General features: G+C 37.7%; 2 protein-coding genes across 10 annotated transcripts in view; both read right to left on the reverse strand.

Moving 5' to 3' along the window:
* si:ch211-1e14.1 overlaps positions 1 to 15290 on the reverse strand; it is a 90207-nt gene extending 74917 nt beyond the window's left edge. For all 5 annotated transcript variants that reach the window (XM_087292995.1, XM_087292993.1, XM_087292994.1 and 2 more), the window contains exons 1-2: positions 15103 to 15290; positions 13428 to 13589 (exon numbers count right to left, since the gene is read on the reverse strand). In XM_087292995.1, the coding sequence (XP_087149121.1) occupies positions 13428 to 13521 (94 nt within the window). In that variant the 5' untranslated portion in view covers positions 13522 to 13589; positions 15103 to 15290. The remainder of the gene's footprint in view (positions 1 to 13427; positions 13590 to 15102) is intronic.
* Positions 15291 to 18361: 3071 nt separating this feature from the next.
* The window catches only part of hipk2 (homeodomain interacting protein kinase 2), a 197666-nt gene continuing 188249 nt past the window's right edge, over positions 18362 to 27778 (reverse strand). For 3 of the 5 annotated variants that reach the window (NM_001443904.1, NM_001099985.5, NM_001443906.1), the window contains 3 exon segments: positions 18362 to 20448; positions 20487 to 27146; positions 27538 to 27701. In NM_001443904.1, coding sequence (NP_001430833.1) covers positions 26694 to 27146; positions 27538 to 27701 — 617 coding nt within the window. In that variant the 3' untranslated portion in view covers positions 18362 to 20448; positions 20487 to 26693. 5 annotated transcript variants of the gene reach the window in all.

A 27778-nucleotide genomic window follows, 5' to 3' on the forward strand; every position in this document is an offset into this window, starting at 1 on the left:
AGTTACATTCAAAACAAAGACAAGGAGATGAATGATGTATCATTATATAGATCTGTGGTGGAGGTCAACGAGGAATGGGTGGTCTAAAATAACCTGACTGATATTGTAATGGCACTGACACGAGCCCAGCAGTGCTATCTCAGCCTCACAGGCCTCCATTCACTCAGTTGCTTTGACTAAAACCGAAAATAGAGCTCTCTTATCTTTGGGTGTCAGTTTAAATGACTGCTCTACAGAACAATCCCTAGGAAACGTTAACCACAAGTTCATTTTTCATTCATTCATTTTCTTTTTGGCTTAGTCCCTTTATTAATCTGGGGTCGCCACAGAGGAATGAACCTCAAACGTATCCAGCATATGTTTTACGCAGCGGATGCCCTTCCAGCTGCAACCCCACACTGGGAAACACCTATACACTCTTGCACACACTCACATACACTACAGCCAATTTAACTTATTCAATTCACCTGTACCACATATTTTTGGATTGTGGGGGAAACCAGAGCACCCGGAGGTCCATTTTTTTACTCATAAAATTGAACCGTACCTTAGGGCTTATCAAATTTTCTCAAAAGGTATGGATATGGTCAACAACAATACTCAGTTGGTACTGATGGGCCCAAAGTGTGCAAAGAAAATATCCCACACACCATTATACCATCACATCAGCAGCCTGAACTGGATGTCTGAATCCATGGATCCATGCTTTCATGTTGTTGATGCCAAATTCTGACTACCATCCGAACGTTGCAGCAGAAATCAAGACTCATCAGACCAGGCAACGTCCAGTTTTGGTGAGCCTGTGCAAATTTTAGCCTCAGTTTCCTGTTCTTAGCTAAGAGGAGTGGCACCAGGTGTGGTCTTCTGCTGCTGTAGCCCATCTGCCTTAAGGTTGGATGTTTTGTGTGTTGTGAGATGCTCTTCTGCATACCTTGGTTGTAACGAGTGGTTATTTGAGTTACTGTTGCCTTTCTATCAGCTTGAACCAATCTGGCCATTCTGACCATTCTGATGCTCAGTGTGAACCATGTCTACATGCCTACAAGTATTGAGTTGCTGCCATGTAATTGGCCGATTAGAAATTTGTGTTTACGAGCAGTTGGACAGGTGTACCTAATAAAGTGGCCAATGAGAGAACAGGTTCAGAGTAAATTATTTCTGTTCAACCAAATTAAATAGCAAAAGGATTGTAAAGTTTAAAAGGTAACCCTTTACAATGAGGTTTCAATAGCAAATGTTGGTTAATTGAATAAAATCAACGGTTAGAAAACCCAGATGCATTAGTTACTATGGTATCAGTAAAAAAGGAAAAGTTATAAACCCCATTTAAAAAAAAAAAAAAAACGATTGACTTTTAATCAGATTATACCCATTTTAAAAGCATTATTAGACATTTACTAGGCTGCATGTTAGCGCAGTGAGTAGAACTGTTGCCTCAAAGCAAGATGGTCGCTGGTTCGAGCCTCGGCTGGGTCAGTTGTCATTTCTGTGTGGAGTTTGCATGTTCTCTCTGTGTTCCCATGGGTTTCCTCAGGGTGCTCCGGTTTCCCCCACAGTCCAAAGACATGTGCTATAGGTGAATTGGGTAAGTTAAATTGTCCATAGTGTAAGAGTGGGAATGAGTGTGTATGGATGTTTCCCAGTGATGGTTTATATATGCTGGATAAAATATATGCTGGATAAGTTGGCGGTTCATTCCGCTGTGGCGACCCCAGATTAATAAAGGGACTAAGCTGAAAAAAAAAATGAATAAATCAATGAATTAGACATTAACTAAGAATTAATAAAAGCTTTTGATGTTTTTATTGTGAATTTATTTAGTTAAATTAACTAATGCTAACTTATTGGATATATGATCAATAAAACTAACCAATTAAGTCATGAATTTTCTTAAAAAGTACTTTGTATTAGTGTATATATATTTTGTGCAAGTGTATTATTACAATAAATATAATTATTGAAATATTATGACTCATGTGCAATTGTGCATATATTTCCAAAGCACACTGTAAAAAAAGCTGGGGTGCTGGATAAAACTTAAAAATAAAAGATGTTAAATTAAAGAAATTTACAGTTAAGGAAATTTCTGTAATTTATTGACCGCTATTCTACGGAGCTGCTGGGGAAAAAAATTTACAGATTTTTTTTTTTACAGTGCATATTTAAAGAAAAAAAAGTGATTTTTCAAACAATGTCAATAGGGCTATTCTTAAAAAATAAATAAATTAAATAAATATGTAAATAAATAAAAAAATAAACAAACTAATAAATAAACAATCTTATCTTATCCGCAACGGTAGTCATAATGATTACATTTTTAACCAAAATCAGTTAGCTATGGTCAGACTGAATGTCTTATGTTGATTAAGTTTGCTTTGCTTTGTTTTGATGAAAATCATAATGAAGAAAAGCTGTTCACACAAAAATATGCTTCCAAAAAAACAAAAAAGACACAAGCTGTCTTCTCTGAAAAAAAAATCAAATAAAAAGAACAGGACAACTGATTCTTTTCATTAAAGACAAATGCAGATCATCTTTATTTTTGACACTTTGCTGGCTGAGGGGAACCTGTCAACACTGCATGCTAGAAACAAGCAGTAAAAACTCACTATGGATGTCAATACATCCCAGAGCTTTTAGATTTCTGCACGTCAACAAAAGCCATAAAATGAGAAAAAAAAAACTGTTCAATGAGCTTAAAAATCTGTGAGACTGTGGAAAACTACCTTGTTAAAGGGGTTTTACCTTTTTAAAAAAGGCAAATTACTTGCAGATGTTTTAAAACAAAGCCTTCTGCACACTTTTTTTCATCAATGAGAACAAAATGTTTTCATTGCAACTAATTAACATGAAAGTAGGTAAACAAATAGTAAATGTGACAAAAGTAAACAGATGTACAGGGAGGCTAACCAAGTACAACATCATGAAGTAACAATATCTTTTGTTTACAAATATTCCTCGCTGCAGCTTGTAGCGCAGTGATGTCATGCATGCAATACATCCTCATGCACATTGAAGTGTGCATGCGCAATGTAGTGTACTGTAATGTAATGTGTATTTGTATAGCGCATTTATTGTGTATGGCCATACACCCAAAGCACTTCACAATCATGAGGGGGTCTCTCCACACCACCACCAGTGTGCATCATCCACTTGGATAATGCGACGGCAGCTACAGGACAAACGGCACCAGTGCGCTTACCACACACCAGCTATTGGTGGAGTGAAGAGACAGTGATAGAGCCAATTTGGTAGATGGGGATGATTGGGAGGCCATGATCGTAAGGACCGATTGAGGGCCAGGATACCGGGATTACACCCCTACTCTTTACGAGAAGTGCCATAGGATTTTTAATGACCACAGAGTCTGGACCTCAGTTTAACATCTCATTCGAAAGACGGCGCTCACTGACAGTTTAGTGTCCTTTTCACTTTTACTGGGGCACTAGAACTCAAACAGCCCACAGTTTTAGCACCCCCTGCTGGCCTCACTAACACCACTTCCAAAAGCAACCTAGCTTTCCCATGTGGTCTACCTTCCAGGTACTGACCAGGCTCAGCCCTGCTTAACTTCAGTGAGTAACCGGTCTTGGGCTGCAGGGTGATATGGCTCTGGCAAACCATGTATGCAAGCACGATGTTCATTATGTAGACATTGTAACCCACATGCTTACTGTGATGGCTGGATTTAGGGTTGGCGTTGGTGTAGACATAAAGCCATGGTCACACTGCACTTTTCGCCCCATAGACTTCCATTCATATACATGCAAATGTGGTGAACCAGAAACGTAAGCTTATGCGACAAGTTTCGCAGTTGGAAAGTACAAGCTTGGCGAACTCTGACCTGTGAAATTGCCTAATAAGACCAATCGAAGATCAAAATATGACCTCTCTCTGTACTGAATATTAAAATATGGACCGCAATTTTTTTAATACGTCTAATCATCTTGTTTGTTGTCCCTTTTCACAGCAATGTATGACAGAATTTTCCAAACTCTAGTGTGACCGCAGCATCAGACTCAGGGTGCCTTCACACCTACACTTTTGTTTCGGAACGCCTCTCGTTTGCCCAGTTAGCTTGGTTCGTTTGGCATATGTGAACAGGGCAATCGCGCTCTGTTCCGCGCCAAAGTAATTGCTCCGAGATCGCTCGAATGAGGTGGTCTCGGCTCGATTGAAACGAACCCTGGAGCTGTTCGATTGCAGTGAGAAAGCGATCTGATCCGAGCGCAGTTATATCGCAGTGTTTTGTGGATATGTAATAGGCTTACGGGTTTATGAAGAGAGAATTATGACTAGGTCGGGAAGTTTCGCGAGTCTCCGTATGCCCGCAAACGAGTGATGATCTCCCGGTAATCTCGCATCTCCCTCCCGGTCCTCAAATAGGCATCGTCGCGCACCCTTCTCACCCCTCCCCACCGTGTCTCTCCTCAGACACGTCGCGCGCGCACCCTGTCAATCACCACCAAACCACCACCTCTCCTGACAGCTTAGCGGGACGCTGCAAAATAAACCCTGACACTCTGACCAATGTAAGGAGAGTTTACTCGCACGTGACTTGTTTTAGCTCTTTTGGTCCGATTAGAAACTTTGCAGTGTGAAAGCGAACCGCTCCAAGAGCAAAGAGCAACAATGTAATGATTGTAATCTCTGTTTCGGAACAACTGAATCGATTCACAGGTGTGAAAGCACCCTCAAACTCAACTCCTGGAGAGCCGCAGCTCTGCAGTTTTTCTCCAAGCCAATCAAATACCGCTGACCCATCTAATCAAGGTGTTCAAGACTACTAGAACTAGTGGTTAGGGTTGGGAAAAAAACTGCAGAGCTGCAAATGTGATAAAAAAAGATGTGTTTTTGGGGTAGATCCTGTTGTGACATTACACTTGGTTGAGTTGCTCTCCAAAGAATTACCATTAGTTTAAAATCCCATAATTTTTAACGCATATAAAAAATACACCTAAAATGGGTTCGAATTTGGGATTTTTGTGGTCTGGATACACTTCAAGCTAAATCATAGTATCAAAAAAAATTGTAGTTTCATTTCTAACAAAATTAGACCAAAATACAGTTATTTTGAAGGCTTAAAACAGCATAAAAAAACTGTTTTGCTCCTCCTGGTAAACTCTTTGCCATACCATTAATCTGTGATGATTATGTAATAGGTGAGTGTAGCTCTGAGACTCCACCTTCTGTTATTAAAACCTTCAGGATTCTTAAGAGCAGAAAATTGCTGCAAAGCTATTTTGAACATTTTTTTTTCTTTTTACCCTAAACAAGAACGAACTTTCAGAACAATAGATTTACTTTGCATGCAAGTAATCCTTAATTGACCTGACCTTGCCCACAAGCTCTGTGCATTCCCTATTTCCGAAGCCAAATCAGTATCCATCCCACACACACAAACAACTCCTCCTCAACAAATGCAAAGGTTCACCACCAAAGCAGCTGGAATCCAACCGTCCCGTTTTCTCAATGGGACTTTGTTCGCTTGTCCAGCAGCCAGTGGCCTCAGCATCCAGCTCCTGTGGCTTTTGATGGGCCCGGCGTATTGATCTGTTCCCAGTCCCAGAGGCGATGAATAATGAATGCACTCATTGTCATCCCTCACAGATCAGGTTTCACTTGTAAAAGAGGCAACACTTGTAATTAGCCAGTTGTGCACAGAACTTCATGCATTCGCAAAAAACTTCATGGCTCTTCAGGAGGCTCTGACAGCCTGTGTGTCCTTTTGAGAGAGCTTTTCATTTACAAGAATAAGTAGGGCTGCACCTGGCTGATAATGAATACAGTACTCTCATCTCTGCCTGAAGAACATCCTTTTACGCACAAGTTGCCATTGGTGACAAGTCAACAAAAGGATTCTTTCAAAGCCAAATACACAAATGCTTACTTCCATGTATAATTATGTTAACACTATGTTAATATTAATCTAATTATAAATATTAACAACATAAAGTATGTTGCGGGCGGGGCAGTGGCGCAGTAGGTAGTGCTGTCACCTCACAGCAAGAAGGTTGCTGGGTAGCTGGTTCGAACCTCAGCTTAGTTGGCGTTTCTGTGTGGAGTTTGCATGTTCTCCCTGCCTTCGCGTGGGTTTCCTCCGGGTGCTCCGGTTTCCCCCACAGTCCAAAGACATGTGGTACAGGTGAATTGGGTAGGCTAAATTGTCCGTAGTGTAAGAGTGTGTGTGTGTGAATGTTTGTGTGGATGTTTCCCAGAGATGGGTTGCGGCTGTAAGGGCATCCGCTGCGTAAAAACTTGTTGGATAAGTTGGCGGTTCGTTCCGCTGTGGCGACCCCGGATTAATAAAAGGGACTAAGCTGACAAGAAAATGAATGAACGAATGAAAAGTGTTGCATTAAGGGCTTGACATTAAAAGGAACACATCCCTTCACTACATTTTACAACTATCTTAGGGTAAAACTGTTGAGTTTTACCACTTTTTAATCCATTCAGCCGAGTCTGGCAAGAGCACTTTTAGCTTAGCTTAGCACAAATCCTTGAATTGGATTAGACCATTAGCATCTTGGTCAGATAAAAAAAAAGAGTTTTGATTATTTTCCTATGTAAAGTTTGACTTTAGTTACAGCCAGTGTTCTTCTTTTTTTGTAGCTTAGCTTAGCATACATAACTGAACTGGATTAGACCAGGGGTGTCCAAACTTAGTCCTGGAAGGCCGGTGTCCTGGAGAGTTTAGCTCCAACCCTAATCAAACACACCTGAAGCAGCCAATCAAGCTCCTACTAGATATAGAAACTTCTTGGCAGGTGTGTTAAAGCAAGTTGGAGCTAAACTCATAAGGACACCGGCCCTCCAGGACCGAGTCTGGACACAACTGTATTAGACTATTAGCATCTGGATTTAATAAGAAAGAGAAAGAGAAACTCCTATTTAAATGTGGACATCATTTACACCTTGTACTCCTTTTTGGTACTTTTACTTTTGAAATTCTAGCCCCTTCACACATACAGACGTTTCTGGAAAATTTTTAGCAATTTTCCGGAAAGGTCAGTATGTGTGAACAGGCCCTTTTTTAAAATACCGGTAATTTGCCGGAATGCTGCTCTGTGTGAACGCAGAAAGAAGAGTGCCTGAAGAGCGTTCACACTTGGAACACGCTGACATGAGACGTCTACTCCAGCCAATCAGAACATTCAGACGCATTCACATCTGTGCTGTTTATAAAAACAAAACCCTTGGAATATTTTTCCAGACACATGTAGCTGCTAGATGTCTGTCATATATTATATATTGTTTCTATCTTCCTTAATTAATACCAACTGTGTAAAAGATTATCATTAAAGTGCTTATGGTAAGCAGTTGTTTGTTTACCTTCAAGCTCTGCTTCCTTCCTTCCTTGACGCGTGTGCATGTGAAGCAGCCGGTAACACACACATATTATGTGCATCTCGACATGTTCCTGCATATCTTTTCATCGAAGTTGTTCACAATACTCATCCATCCACAGAGTTTGTAATGTAGTCAAATGTTTACAAATACAAGCTCAGCTGTTAAGAGCTCATTTCTGGTTAATGATGTCAGAATTTACCAGTATTTTGGAATGGATGTGTGAAAGATTCCGTAACGTCCTTGCCTGTTTTACCTGTGAACATCGCTTTTTTTAATTTACAGGTAAAGTTGTTCAGGAAATGTTCCGGATATTTACCCGTATCACTGTGTGAAAAGGGCTTCTGATAACGATGCTACTGGTCTAATCCGATTCTATTATTTATTCTAAACAAAGCTAAAAATGCTACATATTCAGAGATTTGCTGAATGGATTTAAACAACAGTAAAACTAAACTCTTTAACTCTTAGGTGTAAAATTAGCCTATCTCCAAAATAAAACCTTTAACACCATAACGATATGACAATGATGATGCCAGGTAACTTGTCATTGTGTTTTTTAGTCTTACTTGAAAAAAAGTGAAAATGACTTCAGATACCATAAAAGCCAAAAAAAAAAAAAAATTCAATTGGGAACCATTTATTGGACCACTTGAGCCACTTAATTCTTTCATTCATTCATTTTCTTTTCAGCTTAGTTCCTTTATTAATCTGGGGTCGCCACAGTGGAATGAACCGAACTTATCCAGCATATGTTTTACGCAGCGGATGCCCTTCTGGCCGCAACCCAGTACTGGTAAACACCCATACACTCCCATTCACACACATACACCAAGGACAATTTAGCTTACCCAATTCTTGTTTCAGAGTGAAGCTTCTGCTTGTTTTAAAAGCTTAATGGACTTGAGCAAACATCTGCCAACCCTATCTGGCATGGGGAAAAAGGCCACATGGATCTGTGGGGCCCAGTGACATATCCCAATGTACAGAAATTACTGCAATGTACAAACATCACTACTGCTTATCATTTAAAATAAATCCTCAATCATAATCATAATATCTAAACTTCTAATAACTAAACTAATTTTGACAATTTAAAGTCTGTGAAGATGTGGTGTGATATTCTGTTCCAAATCAATCAAATATCCAATTCTTGCAAGAACTCAATCTCCTAGAATTATTTAAAAGCGAGTTATTTAAAAAAAATCTGGTAGTAGACTTACAATCACCAACACTTTAAAGAATGCAGGGTTCCGCATAATTCATTGATGTTGTCCCAACACAAAGTTAACTTAACACTTTGAACAAATTTATGTGGATTGAACAAAAAAATCTATGTGTCCTAATGAAATCTCAAGAATTGTGTTGGTTCAGCTCATTTTAAATAAGTAGTTTGAGCAAGTAAAAAAAAAATTTTTTTTGAGTGAAGTGCAACCTAGCATTACTTCTCAAAACACTTTAAAAGCCAAAAAGCAATCACCTGGCAACCATTCAATGCACCCTAGAATCCTAGTGCCAGGTTAGATTGTGGTTATTAATTGAACTGTGTTACAATTTAATTTACATTTTTTTTTTATTTTATTTTTCATATCACACTCAAAAAAAAAAATAGACTTTTGCTGCTTGTTCAAACTGCTCATTCAAATTGAGCTGAAACAACACACTTCTTAATCGTTTTACTTAATCGTTTTATGTTCTATCCACTTAAATTTGTTGAAAAAATAAATAATAATTATTTAACTTAACTCCTTTATGTTGTTCCAGTATAAATCGGTTATTTAGAACATAGCCTTTTTTTTTTACAATGCATGGAAATTAAAGTGCCCTAAAACAAAAAAGAAAGAAGAACTTAACACTGAGATAAGTGACCAAAATTTTGATACTGTCACATATTCCTACATAATCTTAATAAGCAGCTCTGGTCTAATGGCTCCGCCTACCACACTCTTCTGCAGTGGACCACCAACATGTGCTCAATATATTGTAGTATACAGTCAGCTCTTTGTCACAGGTCTGTTTAATGCCATTGATGTTAATAGCCTCTCCCCTCATTTCTACTTGGGGGAAAAAAAAACCTGACCTAGATCACAGCTCCAAGATGAAGTATAAAAGTGATTATGTTGAACTATGTAAATGTCTCTTTATGTACAGACACAAAAGAATGAGGTTAATCACTGTCTGTCGCATCTATTTACTCATGCATGGTACATCACACACAAAAATAAATAATACAACCTTTTGATCATATATTAAAACAACTAAATCAATTTTGATGTTGATTAAAAATGCATGATTCAAATGATTCATCAGAAGCAACAACAACAAAAAACAGCTCACTTTAATACCAATCTCATGCTTTCCATCTTTCAGAGACACCACAGAACTGACGCTTATATCAAGTTGTGACTGACAGATCGAGACTGAATAAATTGATGCAACAGACTGACCCAATTGGTTTTCATGACACATTTTGATTCATTTGAATGTGAGAAGTCTCGATGACGTCTCCTGTTTTAAAAAATAGGTCATCACACTCATGCTTTTCCAAATCTAAATGCATTTTTATCTTTGACAAAAGAAGACATTAAGAAATGTATCTGCCCAACTAATTTGCTTCAATGTTGATATTATAATATTAATAATATTGATACAGGTATATATACAAAATATACATCACTGAAAGTCATACACATTTGAATCGACGAGGTTAAATCCATTATAAAAAAACTTTTACTTAAGGGTGAACTATCTCAGTATAAAAAAAAAACACTATATCATGTTTCTTTTGAACATCCAGAATAGATGTCATCAAGTCTTGTTATCAATCCCAGTTGTAAGAGCAACAAATAATAACTTGACTTCTAGTTAATCATTTGGAAAAGTGGCAGAAGGTAGATTATTTCGACAATTCATCTGTTAAACTGCATCCCAATCATCACAAATACTGCACAAGACCTATTGGAACCCGCATGGAGCCAAGATTTTCACAGAAAACAGTTAAGTTTGGTGAAGGAAAAATCGTGGTTTATGGTTGCATTCAATATGAGGGTGTTCGAGAGATCTGCAGAGTGGATGGCAACATCAACAGCCTGAGGTATCAAGACATATGTGCTGCCCATTACATTACAAATCACAGGAGAGAGCAAAATCTTCAGTAGTAGCGCTCCTCAAGCTTCAGCCTCCACATCAAAGTTTAAAGAAGCAAAGAAGGTCAAGGTGCTCCAAGATTGGCCAGCCTAGTCACCAGACATGAACATTATTGAGCATGTCTGGGGTAAGATGAAGAAGGAGGCAATAAAGATGAATCCAGAGAATTTTGCAAGAGTCCTGCAAGTCATGAGAGTCCTGCAAGACCGCTTTCTTTGCCATTCCAGATGACTTTATTAGTAAGTTATTTGAGACTCTGCAGAGATGTATGGATGCAGTCCTCCAAGCTCATGGGAGTCATACACAATATTATTTCTTTTTCCACTGCACCATGACTTTATATTCTTTACTGTACATTATTTCTGTTAAGTGACAAGACTTCTGTTCAAGAAAAGTCAGACCTAACTGTCATAATGAAATAATTAAAAATCAAGGCATGACCATATTTTATTTTGGTAAAATAATTGTAATCTAGAGGCCTCCTACAGTATAAGCCATTTCTGATACCAAATAATCAACTAGAAGTCAACTTATTATTTGTTGTTCCTAAAACTTGGATAGGAGACAAGACTTTTGTCAGGTAGTGTAAATGGACTGTCAACACCACACACTCTCAATGAAAACTGCATATTTTTAAATCTTCAGCACATAAAGGCAGGTAATAATGCCACCTAGCACTCAAGTTTACTCTGACAGCTGATCTACGATGATCTATTGAATGAATGAGCAACAATTTAAAATAAAGCAAATGAGAAACTTCAATAAGAATTGACAACACAAAACTAATGATTTCAGTCGTTTAAGCATATTTATAAGCATAAGCAGTTTTTGGTTCATAATTATCCAAACCAGCATACAGAGTCAGTGTGCTTCACTTAAAGCACAGGTGTCAAACTCAGTTCCAAAAGGGCCGCAGCTCTGCACAGTTTAGTTCCAACCCTAATTAAACACACCTAATCAAACTAATTGAGTCCTTCAGGCTTGTTTGAAACCTACAGGTAAGTGTGTTGGAGCAGGGTTGGAACTAAACTGTGCAGGGCTTCGGCCCTCCAGTAATTGAGTTTGGCACCCCTGACTTAAAGCATTAGTTAGAAAGCTAACCCCTGTTAAAAAGGTAGTGCCCTGCAACTTATCAAAAGAACAAAATAATGCTGTTTGACATTTCTCATAATCAAAGTAATAAGGCTGCTGTTCTACAGTTAAACACTCATTAAAACATCTGAACAATATTGTCAATTGTGGCAAGTATACAAACAAATATTGACTCTATGCTATTAAATGTACACCAAATGACAACATATTGAATTCAAAGCTTTAGATCAGGTGTTCTCAACCAATGGGTCTCCGTGATCCTGCAGGTAGGCCACAAGATAGCTTAAAATTACCAAATTATACAAAAATTTGGAGATTTCATTATTAATATGCTATATTAAAATGATTAAAGTAATGCACTTCCCCATGTTCACTGATTGATTACTTCAAACTCAGCACAAAAACAGCCTCATAATCACATCTGCAGCTAGTACACGCAAGTCTGTTCTTTCACAAACTATGCGTGAAGTGAAAGTAAAAGTCTCTCTCTCAGTATTTTTGTGTGAACTATTTAATATATCCACATAGTTGTCCAAATTAACGTCCTGTGAGTGTTTTATAACGGAAAAGCACCCATACAGGAGGATATAGCGAGGCTCAATGTGTTTCTGCTATAGAATGTAAAATAAAGTTGTATATGAGCTTCAGACATGCTCTAGCGGAGGTGTTCACTGTTCCTGTTAGAGATCTTCCAATAATATCAAGCTGCAAACTCAACCGCCATCAGATTGACGCTTTAGATTTAGGGTGTTTTACTGTATTTTACATTTGTCTGTATAGTTTTAAATAATAGATATTGATTAGTAGATTTTCAGTCAGTCCAAGTTAAAGCAGAAGCTGGCCTTTTGCAATATCCCTGTTGACCTGTGGTTCTCTCATAGATCGATTAATAAATAAAGGTTTAAATGAGCATTTCATACAAACATTTTAGAGAAAACATCAGACAGGTGGGCCTTCGAAAAATGATTGGAGAAAGAAGTGGGCCCTTAAATAAAAATGGTAGAGAAACCCTGATTTAGATCATTCTGTATGACGCGAGTCTCTTAGTTAAAAAAATCTACTCTGTATCTTTGTTTACAACATACAAAAAATAATTAAAAACTGTCACTAACCGTTTAACTGCATCTCAACTCATAGCTTCAAGTCTTTAATTTTTCATTTTCAAATTGAGTCAGTCACAAAGTATAGGGGAAAAAGTACAAGGAAATAACAAATTCTAATTTCCAGTATTATTGTATATAGTTATGATGATAGCAAAATGAACTTTCTAAAAATGGAAAAAGGTATTCTGTTTATAATAAGTTGTTTTTGATATGCAATAGTTATCCAAAAGCTAATCAAGATAAACATCTGCCGACCACAGTGTATTTTGCAGGAAACTTGCAGCTGTCAATAACCACAAAATTATCAAACAACTTAAAAAGCAAGATAAAACACACACAAACTATTCAACAAATGAAAAATATTGAGGAAAGATTAATATTTTAATAATAAAAACTCCTAAGTAAAAGGTTTTACAATAATCAACCACAAGAAAATGAAAACCCCACAGCTAAGAAAAGTGTTCACATCTAGTTTTTTATTTTTATTTTTATAATTTGTCATCATGCTATTATTCACAAAACACCTGACTCAGAACCTGACCTGTTTTCAGTTTCACCATGATGTGAGAAGGAATTGTTTAAGAGAAACACACACCTCCCTCAAACTTTGCATGGTATTAGAGCAGTTTTAAAGGTCTCTCGCTAAAGGCTAAACTCCCGTCATCTTGCCAATAAACACATCCAGTTACCGGATGCTGATCGCTGATCTCAAACGAAGCAGACCATGACATCACTTACCTGCAGCAGGTGAATCAGCGATCACCACGGAGACGAGCATCAGCAGCGCGCACGCGGTGACCTGACGACGTCCCTCCATCATTACACCCTCCATTTACTGAAACTCATGTTTCTTCCAAGGTGATCCGAGGAGATTCCACGCGTTTCACTAGTCGCTGTGAACTGCAGCAGACGAAAACAATACCACTGTTATATAGGTCATACTTTTCAGTGCTATTTTTTCAGCATGTCTTCATGAACACTCCTCTGACCAGATCTAACGATTTAATCACAAACCGAATAAACTGCATCTTGCACGTTAGGAAAAGTCTAAATTTAAATCACAGCTGTAGATTTTAACCACTGAAAAGCATTGCCATGCTGACGGAGTGACGCTCGTGCAGAGCGCGGACAGCACGGTTCCTTTTGTTCCTTAACTTGTCCGAATCATTTCAACGACTCGGTTCTTTAGAACGATTCGTTTCAAAGACCGAGGCGCAATTACGTCATCGAGTTGTCTGTCACTCATTCCATCGTGACAAACATTTCTTATATAGGCACTCACAGGTGTTCATTACATTTTTGTGAACAAGTTTTATAAATTAAGGATATCTGATGTAAATTACGAGCAGTTTGTGTTGCAATAATGTTTTTATGCGAGTCTGAGTCATACAAACAATGAGTTCGAGAGTAACGGTCGGTTAAGTTTTCTTACGGGGGGAAATATGTGAGGTAAGATAAATAACAGTAAAGTGTTCACTTTTAACAAAATACAAAATTGAATTGAATCTGATAACATACACAAACATGTAAAAGACTGACAGAATCCAGTGGTATAAACTACAATGTTTCTGACAAATACTTGCAGCTTTGAATCAAATTAGAGATACAAGATAAATTCACAACTTACATTAACATTCAATCTGATTAAATCAGTTTTTTTTCGATGTGACTTAATCTAAATTTTCTGTTTTTAACATTTTTTCACATTTTACCACAAGTGTCTTTCCAAATATAATTCACTTACAGGGAAAGACGATTCTCGTTTCAATGACTCGAATGAATCATTTAGAATGGTTCCTTAAAAGATCCAGTTCAAAATAACGATTCATTGACGACTCGGACATCTCTACTGTGAAATATCACACGATCCGAGTCTCCCACAACAAGATCCAAACATTGTTTGCATAATGTGCTGATTTCAAACGGCAAAACTTACATGCTAACACCAACTGCATATTTTAGAATCAACTTAAAGGGTTTGTGAACACACTAGTGAGCGTTAAAGCCCCGGTAAAATGAGGGTTGCACGAGGATTATCGGGATTTCCCGTAACTGTTCCTGATGGTTATGAGAGAAATAGTTGCTAGCCATACGATTTCACGAGGTTTTTATACGTTATTTGGTTAGCTGATAAAAATGAAAGGACGTAACTTAATATTTCCGAAATGGTGCTGTATGGTAACGTTGTATATGTAACAAAGTCTTTTAGACTTTTAACGTTAACGTTATTGATTGTAATCAGCCACCGTCTACATAACGTTATATGTGGTTAATTGATATGGATTTCACTCATATTAACTCGTAGTTACAAACACGTACGTGTAAGTTACTTTATCTTGCGGCCGAGTGTGGTTAAATTGAAAAAAAGATAGACTTTTAGCACATGCATTGGCTTGCAAAAGCAATTCCTTACCTTCAAAGCAGACAGTTACAGCGATGTGAAGTCGATAGCGTTCAAATCCAGGTTTACATAAGAATTAAAACTTCTGCTTTCCATGATTGCACGGCACAACGGGTGCTTTCTTTTTCAATAATGTCTGGATCCTGTCTGAGCATCACTCACTTTCTCAGATGCAACCAGTCTGTGCTCGGGATTGCACTAAATCCTCCCCTGACAGCAAGACTCGGAGTCTCTCGTATGGGCTGTACGGTCATTGGCTCCCCGCGCTGTCCTTCAGTAATCCGGGTTAGGTTGACACCTTCGCCGGCGTCGTTGGTGTCACGGCAACGCAGTTTGTTACCGGATCGTGTGTGGCTGCGTGTTGTTTTCCCCTGTGCTTGGTTAAAAATAGGCTGGGAAGTTTCCAGACTCTATATTTTTCTAAAGTGCGGAGATTTAGATGGTTATAAAATGATTTGATAGAAGTATTCAGTTGAGTTTGGTTATGTTGCAGCGACCTCTAGTGACTATTGAGGGCAACAACAGCAACAACAACTGGGCTCATGAAAAATGCATTTCATTTTTATTACAAAACATTTCTCAATATGCAGGGTCGAAAGACCCACCCCCACTGATACAGTCCAGAATTTGGCCTTTACATGGGCTGGTTTGTCCCAATTTTGACTGCTATGCCATCACAAATTGTAAAAATTACAGATAGAAGAAGGCTTTAAGACAAATTTAATGTTTAATGATTCAAGTGGTCAAATTCTGAAAAAGGAAAGATGAATGAAATGGGCAGGTTTTTAATTGCCTATAGGCTACACTTTTTAGTTTAAAACAAGTTTTACTAGATTCCTTTTTTTTTCTTCTTCTTAAATGATGTATGATAATAAATTTGTATTTAAAAAGAAGTATTTTTTTTAGGGATGCTCCGATCAGGATTTTTGCAGCCGATAGCAAGTAACGATTTTTTGACTCGGTGATCAGCCGATACCGAGTACCGATTCTAATGCTTCAATTTTATAACTATAAAGCTTATAATTAATAATATAACACAAAAAAAGGGTAAGAAAAATTACAAACAATGTAATTTGGAAACATTGTAAATAATGAAGGAATAATTTCTCTAATAAGAAAACATTTGGAGCGCAGATTTGATGCAAAACTGCACACCTATAAATCCACTGCTTCTTTACTAAAAGGAAATAGGCTTATAAACTACTGTTCATTGCAATGATTATATTACGAGAAGTTATATTATTAACTATTTAACCCCCTGTGATCGGTATGATTGGAGAGTACCGATCGAGTCATTAAATGTGATTATCGGCTAATACCGATCTTTGGCCGATCGATCGGAGCATCCTTACTTTTTTCATATTTCTTTATTATTATTTTTAAATTTAAAATGCTAACCTCATAACATTGTATCTAAAACTGTAATAATTTACAGTTTAAATGCAAATTTGTAAATAAATACTTCGTGATAAAATAGTATGGTAAGCGCATATTTCTACTACATCAAAAAGTGTGCTTATGATTACCATCCGACAAGCTGATCCAGCAAAAATTAGTGCCACTAAAATGCAGTATTTAAACCTTGCATGAGGTGAAGAACTGCAAAAAAGGTCCACTTTTTCAGAAACAAGAACAACCTCTTTCAATAGACTGGCTACAGGCTTGATATGGGTGTTGTTGTAAAATCAACGTTTGTTGACTGAGATCTTACATTTGTATTTCCATTTACATTTCATACTTTAATTGTTAAGGGCAACGCGGTGTAGTGCTGTTGCCTCACAGCAAGAAGGTCACAGGTTCGAGCCTCAGCTGGGTCAATTGGCATTTCTGTGTGGAGTTTGCATGTTCTCCCAGCGTTCGTGTGGGTTTCCTTCGGGTGCTCTGGTTTCCCCCACAAGTCCAAAAACATGCAGTATAAGTGTATTGGGTAAGCTAAATTATCCGTGGTGTATGAGTGTGTAGGGATGTTTCCCAGAGATAGGTTGCAGCTGGAAGGGCATCTGCTGCATAAAACATATGCTGAATAAGTTGGCGGTTCATTCCACTGTGGCAACCCCAAATTAATAAAGGGATTAAGCCGAAAAGAAAATTAATGAATGAAATTGTCCGTAGTGTGTGTGAATGAGTGTGTATGGTTGTTTCTCAGTGATGGGTTGCAGCTGGAAGGGCATCCGCTGCGTAAAACATATGCTGGATAAATTGGTGGTTCATTCCGCTGTAGCAACCCCAGATTAATTAAGGGACTAAGCCGAAAAGAAAATGAATGAATAAATGAATGAACTTTAATTGTAGTGTTAAAATTTAGCACCATTTCGTTTATTAGTTTTAGTTTTTGTTAACAGATTGAAATAATTAGACACCATGCTTCAAATCCCCAATAAAAAAAGCAAAATTATAATAATTATAATTTTAAAAAGTACAAATTTATTTAACAAATTATAGTCCCATACTGTCTGTCATTGAGAACCTTAACATTTCAGAACCTGCTGACTAGATTTTCAAAATGGAGAAAGAGACTTTTAGTATTCACTTTACATTTTCTTCTTCTATTTTTACCCATATATCTATTATATCTGCCTGTTTATTTATTTACTTTTATTATTATTTGTTTATTTATTTATCAGTGTCTTGATTAATCTTTGCATACTTCTAGAAGGCCTCAGAAAATAGCGAAGGATGTTGCTTTGAAAGGGTGAGAAATGTTTAGGTTTGATTTAAGAGTTCTACAGTTTTCTTGTTTTTGTTGTTGCTATATATTTGATGGCATCTCTTTGCTAACAGGACTTCTGTTTTTTCATATACATTTATGAGTTTGTAAATTATCTGGAAAAAAAACACAATAAAAATATTGAAATAGGAAAAAGAAAGGACAATAAAAAAAGAAGTATACCTTGAAATACTGCATCACACTAGCTTTGTGATACAAAGTACTGAAAAAGAAACTTACAGCAATCAACAAAAATCAGGGGTCAGATGCTTTCTGAGGTCTCGAAACATTGTAGAAAAATATTTAGTATTTACATTTTGACTGTGAATGTTTGCTGCCTGCATTCTTGCCAATCTGTCATTTATTAGTATATTCAGTAAAGGGAAATAAGATTTGTTTCACTATATTCATTTTTATTGTTGGTTTTCCTGTCTTTTGTGGTTAAATGTGTAGCTTTTTAATGTTTGGTGCACTTGAACGTGAGGCAACAAGAACATAAAAAAAATTCTCTGCATTAAACACAAGAAAGAAACTCACAACGACAGCATGAAAATACAAGACTGATGCCGTGACTTAACAGTTTAATGTAAATCCAAGACAAAGTGTGATTACATTTCTACACATATACAATATGCATATGTGAGCATACAAATTTCCTTTAATAACTCGATTCACCTTGGAGACCGAAAAATGATCAAAAGTAACAGTGAATAACAAGCTATAACATAGTTCACCACGACGCGAGCCCCTTCACACCCTACAGTTAGTAAATAGAACGATTAAAATAACTATATTCTTCTCTAACCCCCAGGTTTGTTAAAAATCCTCCATGAATTTACACTGCTATCATTAGTTGTCGAAGCCTAATAAAATTCACTCAGGTTTGTTTTTTTGCGTTTTTTTTTCTACAACGAAAATCATTAAGAGAAGCACACAACATTTGTAATGGTAACACAAGCGCTTAGAAGCAAGTACTCAATTTTTAGGAGTTAAATCATTCTTATTATTGTCATTATTATATTCATTTTAACATTCTATAAAGCCAGTAAAATATCCATTCTCATAGCATACTTAATAATATTAGCCTAAGGTACAGGGTACATATAATGCTACGTTAACAGATCGAAATAATTAGACACCACACGTCTTCAAATCCCCAAGAAACAAAGCAAAATGATAATAATTATAATAAAAAATAGGACAATAAACAAAGAAGTATACCTGGAAATACTGCAGCACACGATAGCTTTGACAACAACTAATGTGATACACACTACTGAGAAAACCATACAGCAATCGACAAAAATCAGGGGTCGGGGGGTCGGATGCTTTCTTAGGTCTTGAAACATTGTAGAAAAATATTTAGTTTTTACATTTCGACTGTGAATGTTCGCTGCTGTGCAAGTAGAAAATTCCTCGATGGCTGCACAAACGGCTACAGTGCATCACAGCTACATAACAGGTTACGGTGGCGACTCGTGGGATGAAGGACAGTTCTGCACAAAGTAGTTCACTTGCATTCAATGGTGTTTCTTTTCTACGTGCGACTAGGTTACGCTTTACACATCTGTAGTAATGTCACTCTGTAAAACACTCTTGACAGGGACTATGACTAAAAAAACGAGTGTTCTTGGGCATAACGAATATTGTTTAGCTCTTTTTTTGGTTCTAAAACAATATGCAGATGGCCGTGTTGTCGTATTTGGCCTCTTAGCACATTCAAACATAAATTCAATGATTGATTTAACCTCTAATGCTTGCGTATGAGCCCACACATGAGAGAAAAAAATCAGAAACTAGAAGAACAAAAGCAGTTTTACAAGTACTGTGGCCACTTCATTGACATAAAATACAAGCTTGCAAGCTTTAGTTCATGATCATGTGCTTTAAAAGTGTTTTGAGAGCCATTCGACAGGGCTTTGACTGGCAATGAGTGTTTAGGAATGTTTTTCAATCCTTATATTGGCAGAATCCATGGCTTTTCAGTCAAGTCGGAAGTTGGATTTTGATTGTACGTTGTATATTCAATGTGTGACAAAACCCTGGGCTTCACCAAACCACAAATAGAGCACATATTCATGGTTCCTTAAAGCTTTGTGCGTACGATACTTAAGGAATTTCTATTTGACATAACCCAGCAAGCATGTATTGTTTTTAAAAGATGTCTTATAGATGTCTAATAGACATCTAAAAATAGTCGTCTTTGCTAAAATAAGGCTACATTTTTCGGTTTTAGTGAAAATCTAATAGAAGTCTATGAATAGAGCAAAACTAGACTAGTCATCAAATAAACAGAAATGAAAGACTACACATATGAAGTCTGTCTAATCTGTCTATCTGACGACTAGTCTAGTTTTGGGCTATTCTTAGATGTCTATTAGATAATCACTGACTGCCCAAGTTTAGCCTTATTTTAGCCAAGCTGTCTACGTTTAGATGTCTATTAAACATTAGATTGTTTGCTGGAAAGTTGCAAAAAAAAAAAAAAAGGTTAAATGTTTGACAGTAACAAAATGACTGTCTTCATAGATCTTTTCATGATTTACACATCAAACACGATTCTAAACACATTAAAATGCATAATGTGGATGACAATTAAAATTGAATTATTGATTAAAGTAATTTCATTCTTTTGAGACTTTGCTGTGATTACTAACCATAGCGATCGTAATACATATCAGATTTTGTTTCTCTAATTGTACATTCATTTCATAATAGGGACAATTTCATTAAAGGTAACAGCACTGATTTAATTCATAGGCCACTATAAGGAGAACAAATGTTTTTAAATATTTTGGGAGTACGTTTACACGACATTACACTTTTCATTTTAAATACAGACGACTTCTAAAAGGTCTGTGTAGTGCATGCCAGGCAAGTGACAATGTCACATTGTAGTATCTTGAATGTTTCAAACATATTCCTGTAATCCTTAATTGAGTATGTTTACAGTACATGGACACCAATAATCGGATTTTATTAAGAGTCTACCATGTAAACAGCTATTTTTGATTTATTTAATCTGATTAAGGTCATAATCGAACAAAACAGAAATCGAATTGTGGAGTATGCAGATTTTAGAGACATTATTGAAGAGCAGTACAGACATGTAAACATCTTAAACTATTACTGTCATGTAGGATTTTCACAGCATTTTGCAAAAGGATATTAATATCAAATTCCATTAAAACTACACTATTCCAGCGGTTAATATCTTGTTTTTCAAGCGGGGCATGCATGAAATGTTCCCAAATGAAAGTTAAAGTAACGAAATGCAGTTAAAGTCGACAAATTAAGAATGACACATACAAAATTACATGAGGAAATGTGAATAGCGCAGTGACGTTAATTGAACTATGTGCTATAACATGTGAAACTCATGTAAACACCTTAATCATATTATTCTCTTATTCATTCTTATTCATTCATTTATTAAGGCAAACAATTCGATTACTGATGTCCATGTAAACCATTTTTTTTTGCACACACAGAAATTATATTGGTACTTTGAAGCCCATTTTCAAAGATTTCTTTTCAGACCCCAAAAAAATGCATGTGAATGAACGGACAAAAGCATAACAAATCTTCCGTTTTAGTTTCAAACAGTGTCGTGTAAGCGTCCTCTATAATTTAAACCAACATATTAAAGCTTGCAAAAGCCAAAACTTAAAGCTGCAGTATAATTTCTGCATCACTAGTGGCAGCAGAACTGCTAAAATGTTCAAAACGCACCCCAGACTTTCCAGTGGTCAAATAAAAAAAGCCACACCCCCATCTTACATGCCGCTGTGTCATAGTGAAGCCTCTTCAGTACGTCATTCTACATTTAACTTTAGTACAGAATCACACACGGCAGCTTTAATAAACAAAGTGTAGCTTTGACATTTTTCAAAAAACAACAAAAACAAAGGCGTTTTTTCCTACACTAGTCAGATCCAAAAACTGGGAGATTTGTACTCGCTAACACTGATAAAAGATATAAGAACGGTACAAAAACGATGGAGTACACTGTGCTAACAGCAACTGCACTAAGATCATGAGAGTGCATTATTTATGTCATCTCATTGTGTGTATGCCATCTACAGGATTCTTTCTGACACCGACCTGATCTGTTTCTTTTTTTTTTATGCTTTCCAAATATGACTCAAACTCAGTCTATCTTTTCCATTTCAGCAAGAGACACGTCTGTGCATCAACGACATGCTGAATTTCTTTGGTGGGAAGAACAAAAAAGTCCTTGAATGCCAGCGGAGTCCCGATTTGGTCGTACAGGCCGGTCCCTGTGAGGTGAGACAGACTGGAGACTACAGATCAGTGCAGTCAGAAACGGCTCCTTCCGGAATGGAATGTTTTATGCAACTAACATCGAAGGAGCCTTTCTCAACTGTGTGCTTGAATGAGCATCCAACTTAAGCTTAAGCAAACATACAACATTAACAACGTAAGTCTATTGGCATTCTACGTCATAACACGCAGCTTTATGAATCAATCTGACGAGCTCCAGTTGGAAGGCTTGAGTTACAATAGTGTCAGACCTTAGCCGAGCACATTGGACAATGCTTTCTACCAGATGTAGAATACTAAATATCACAATTACACAGTGACCACCAGAAATCAAAGAGACGATGCTTGAAATATATAAAAAAAGACAATTAATGAATAAACATCCACAAACATTATTGCAACACTCTATACGAGAACACATCATAACTAGCAACAGAATAACATAAACTACTTCAAATGCAAGTAGGGCAGACGGAATATACTGTAATTCATACTCTATAACAGGGATCACCAAACTTGTTCCTGGAGGGTCGGTGTCCTGCAGATTTTAGCTTCAACCCTAATCAAACCCACCCAACAAGGTAATCAAGGTTGTACTAGGTATACCTGAAACAACCAGGCAGATGTGTTGAGGCAAGTTAGAGCTAAACCCTGCAGGGAGCCGTACCTCCAGGAACAAGATGGGTGACCCTTGCTCTATAAGAATGTGCACGTTAGACAACATCAAAACAAAACAAGCACTGTGTCCTAACCAGATGCATAAAAAACGCTAAAGCAAAGCCAATCCATATCTGAGGTTTAGCTTTAAGTTATGCAAACTATTCTGAACCAATGAGATTTCAATGAGGGCGGGGCTAAACAGTAGATATTGCAGCAGGTGTTCTGTCTATTCTTGCTTTTATTTTTGTCACTTTATTATATTTATTCCAATCCATTAAATAATGATATAATATTTTTTTTTTTAGTTGTTTAGTTTTTCCTTTTCCTTATGGTTGTACTGATTTTCAAGTTTGTGGGTGCCACAGTTTAATTTAATTTTTATTTATTTATTTATTTATTTTAAGTTTCATATGCTGCATTTATTTGGCCAAAAGTACAGTAAAACAGTAATACTGTGAAATATTGGTACAATTTTGAATATCTGTTTTTTTGTTAAATATATAACATTCTTTTGTTTTCCTGCAATTTATTCCTAAGCAAAGCAATTTTTTAGCATCATAACTCCAGTCCTCAGTTTCACACAATCCCTCTGAAATCATTTTATCATGCTGCATTTGGCGAAGAAACATTTATTACAGCTATTATTATTTTTCATTAACTTAATATTTTTGTAGAAATTGCAACCCAGGCTCATTCTGATAATGTAACTCTGTATACAGCTTATTCCAAAGAGGTGCGCTATCTGCTCTTAGCCTAAATAGACACTTCAAAATCGGCATTTTAACCAGTTAAACTCTATAGTAAAAGATAACACACACAGCTGCCTAAAGAATGGCGTTTTCACACCGTTTACAGGTAGCTCACGTGCTCAGTATATTGGATCAGTTCAGTATGCTTACCATGTTACATAACTGCCCCCTGTTGGCCATGTATTTCTGGTGTAATACCATGTTGCAGGTTCACGCACTTTACTGTGGAGGTGTGTCGTGGATTCTCAGTAGCCATTTCTGTACATTACTGGAGACCGTTAAATACTTCCCAGGAACTACGTTTTTTTGCAGTTTTTTTTTTCACAAATCCACGAGAGGCCACTGTGTACGTTTTTTGAGATCTCAAATTTCTCTCGCGAGTGCCATAAGTGCCTGTTGTTCTCCACCAGAGTGCGCTGTTGACTGACTGTTTGACTGACTGACCCACCCCTTCCTTTCCTTAACCCAACCAATAGTATTTTAAAAAACACAGATTGACCTGCTCACCCTGTTCCCTAAAACCAACTGACAAACTTAAAAAGCAATTCAGAAAAAGAAAAGCCTGATTTTTACCATGTTTTACCACATTTTCACCTTGTTATTTACTTGTTCATTTAATTTTCATGTTCTGTTTTTGTTTTACCCGCTTTCTGGAAGCGTTTTTCACCAGACTCGAACCCCATCAACCTGGTCATCTCCTCTTAGAGTCTAAAGTCCACCGATGTACATGAAGAGCTAACTGGACGAACTGGTAACAGCTAGAAAGCCGTCCATACAAAGGTAAGCAGTAAGCTGGTAAAGGAACGACAACATACTGCCATGTAGTGTTTATTTAAAAAATTTCATGTAGTACGCATGAGTACTTCTGGCTACATAATTTCCGATCTCCAGAAATGTATATAGGACTACGCTTTCAGAATGAGTCTATGTTGAGAAATTGTGAGGCAGTTTTTTCATGATACTTTGAAAAATAGAACGTTTAAAAGAACAGCATATACTTAAAATAACATTTTGTAAAATTAAAAATGTCTCTATTTTCACTTTTGATCAATCAGTGCTTCCTGAATAAAAGCATAGTTTTCTTTCTTTTTTTAATTATGACACATAACACCAATATGTTTAAAGATAGAGTATATATAATATACTATATAATTCTTTCTTATCTTTTAAATAACTTTACTGCAGAGCACATGGTTAGGACACGGTGTAAATGATTGGCTAGCATATCAACTTTAAATTAAGCAGCAATAAGACAAGCATTGGCCCACAGTTTTCTACACTTTCATTATTTCTTTACTGACGTGACACCGGTAGCATTAGTGAGTCCTACAGTAAGACAACCAGTGAAAAAAAGACTAAGCCAATTTTGATTTCCGGTGCATGTTGTTCTTGACATCCTCATGCAGTGGGGCTGTTTGGACCCCTAAAGTGTACGTGAGAATCAAAACCCCACAGATCTTTGCAGAACCTCGACTGAGCACTTAACTCAGAGTGTGGTGTGCAGTCACGCTGCACGGCTTCCTTCAGCATCTACAATACCAACATGCTCAAAGCCAACATGCTAATTCTCATTAAAAATGTGGAATTCGCCCTCTCGCTTCCCAACAATTCCCATCAAAATCCACAAGTTCGCAACCTCATCCACTCCTAACAAGAATCTCCTTCTCGAACCCTCCCAGGTTTCTAAGCCATTTCTGCTTCTGGCTCAAGTCCAGCCTTCCATAAACAGACAACCTCTTTAGACCTGGTGTGTTTTATTTTAATATTAAACAAATTGTGCTCCCGATCTCAAACTGATTGAATGATACTTGGCTTTTTCCGTCAAATATCCTTTTAGTCTCCCTTTCATGACATGTACAGCATAAATCAGGTGTCATTGCATTGATCGCAAGGTGACTAAAACGCATAGCTACGGTATGTACAGTAAATACGCTATATATAATTATATCCACTATCCAGAACAAAAGTTACTTATCTTTAAAATGACGACTTTGGTTCATTACCCCAGGCAAGTACGTTTATCTTTAAATGTAAAAGACCTCATGCACGCTAAACGAGAAGCATTTAAATAACGTTTAGGGCTATCGCTTACGCCTGGAACTTAAAGAACAAAACAAAACACACACACAGGAAACAGCTCGGATGAAAATGTTCAACCTAGGAGCCAACTCTCTGACTAGCATCTGGTTCTAGAGGGTTTCCAGCCAAGTAAACTGTCGTAATATATGTAAGGCACTACGAGGTAACAATGATAAACCTAAGACTGTGGAGGAATACGTCGCACAGATGTGCTGAGCGCACACATGCACGCAAACGCACAACTGACTACCGTGTTGAACATGCCTATGTTATTGTAACCACTTTGTGCAATCACATTGAAAGAGGAAAAACGAGTATCTATTGGTATCAGAAAGGTTCTTCATTAAATCAACGGGTGCAGACTGCTACATTCTACAAAGAGGGGCCCAGCTAACGAACTACGGTATGACAAACATATTTCCTTTTCTAATTGTGAACACAAAACAAAGAAAAGTCTATAAATACACTAAAAAGTTTTGTCGTCCTATTTCCAGAAGATTCCTCCAGGTGTTTTTTTTCTTCTTTTTTCGGAGAGAGCGCAGCGGAGAATGCACAATACCGCTCGTCGCATTTAATTTGGAAACGTTTAAGACAGTTCAAGGCCATCGTTGTTGTTTTTTTCTTTGAAGAGCAGCAGATATCCGTATTTCACCTTATCCAAAAAAAAATCATGTAGGAATTCACAACATCCACGTCGTGACCTCGGCTCAACAGTCAGTGAATGATTTCAAGAAAGCGAAAAGCAAACAAAATCTCCGCTGAATGGAACTCTGTCTCTCCCAAACGGCCTGTTGATGAGACCTTGTTGCGAAAGAAAAACAAAACAAAACTCCTTCTGTTTTAAAAGAAACAAAACCTCCAGATCAAGAAATAAAACGTTAACTGGCCCTTTTGAGAAGGCGAAATAAAACTCATCTGAAAAGAAAGTTCCTCAGTACCCTTCTGTTCCCTCTCAGAGTACACTACCTCTATCCGTCGGCGTCTTCATTGTCTTCAAGTTTAAGCATGACAGGAACAAGGGGATGGGGTTAAGGGTCGATAGGCTTCAGCATGTCTCTCTGTCTCTAGGTGGGATAAGGGGAGAAATGGTAAGCAGCGATTGGCTGGGCTCCAGTGTTTCAGCTTTAGAGGTAAGGGTACTGGTTCATCTTGGTGGGGCTCAGCGGGTATCCAGTGTAGACAGGAGAAGCACTGATGTAGGTCTGGTGGGCAAATTGGGCCTGGTATTGGCCATGGTGAAGGGTGGGCGAGGGCAGCACGCGGTGACCCATGCTTACAGGCACCTGGTGGACAATGCCTGGAGGATAGCTGGCGTGCTGGACTGCGTGACGAGCTGAACCCTGCGAAGCGACCAGGTGGGCCACTGTGCCAGTGGAGCCCAGGGCAGCAGGGGCAGTGTAAGTGTAGAGGTGTGGTTGCCCAGGCAGATGTGGAGCGGCCAGGTGCGGGTGAACGTTAGCCGTGTGGGTGGGGCTGTTGTGGAAGGAGTACTGCGCCTGGGTGGCCATAGTGGGGGTGATGTATGCCTGCTGCCGCCGGTGACCTCCGTTACGCTCAACTGCCATGTGCTGCTGGGCCTAAATGAGGTGATATGACCGTATTACTTTTATAGATTAATATATGATCTATGGCCCCGTTTACACTACCAGTTAAATGTGACCCAGTTCTGATTTTTTGCTCATATGTGACACAGATCGGATCTGTTCTATGACCGTGTAAAGCAAGACAATTTCTTCAATCGAGGCTAGTGTGGCGCAGATGCTAAAACCCACCTTTACGCATGCACAACATTGTAATTTTTATGGTAAGTGTGAACACATGAATTGGTTATGGGTCACAATTACAAGAACGTGTTAATGGACAGGCAAAAAAAATTCAGATATAGGCAACAAATCGGAATTGGGCATCCAGACCTGACAGTGTAAACGGGGCCTAAGAAAGCTGATATAAGATAATCAATGGAAATACCTGGCTGAGATTTAGAGGCTGCTGCTGAAAGGGGTGTGGTCCTGTGCGCTGCTGCCGGTATGCCCCACCTCCTGTCACTCCTCCTGATGTGTGGTTGTTGCCAGAGAAGCCTCCATTGGAGGTTTTGAACTTGTAGGTGGAGTTCTGGTGGTTCATGACATCTGCTGGAATTGATCAAATATATTAAGCAATTTTTTTTTATGAGTAACAACAATAAAGCTGGCATCTCAATTATAACAGT

Source organism: Danio rerio, chromosome 18 (assembly GCF_052040795.2).
Source record: "Danio rerio strain M-AB ecotype USA chromosome 18, GRCz13ab, whole genome shotgun sequence".
Taxonomy (NCBI): Eukaryota; Metazoa; Chordata; class Actinopteri; order Cypriniformes; family Danionidae; genus Danio; species Danio rerio.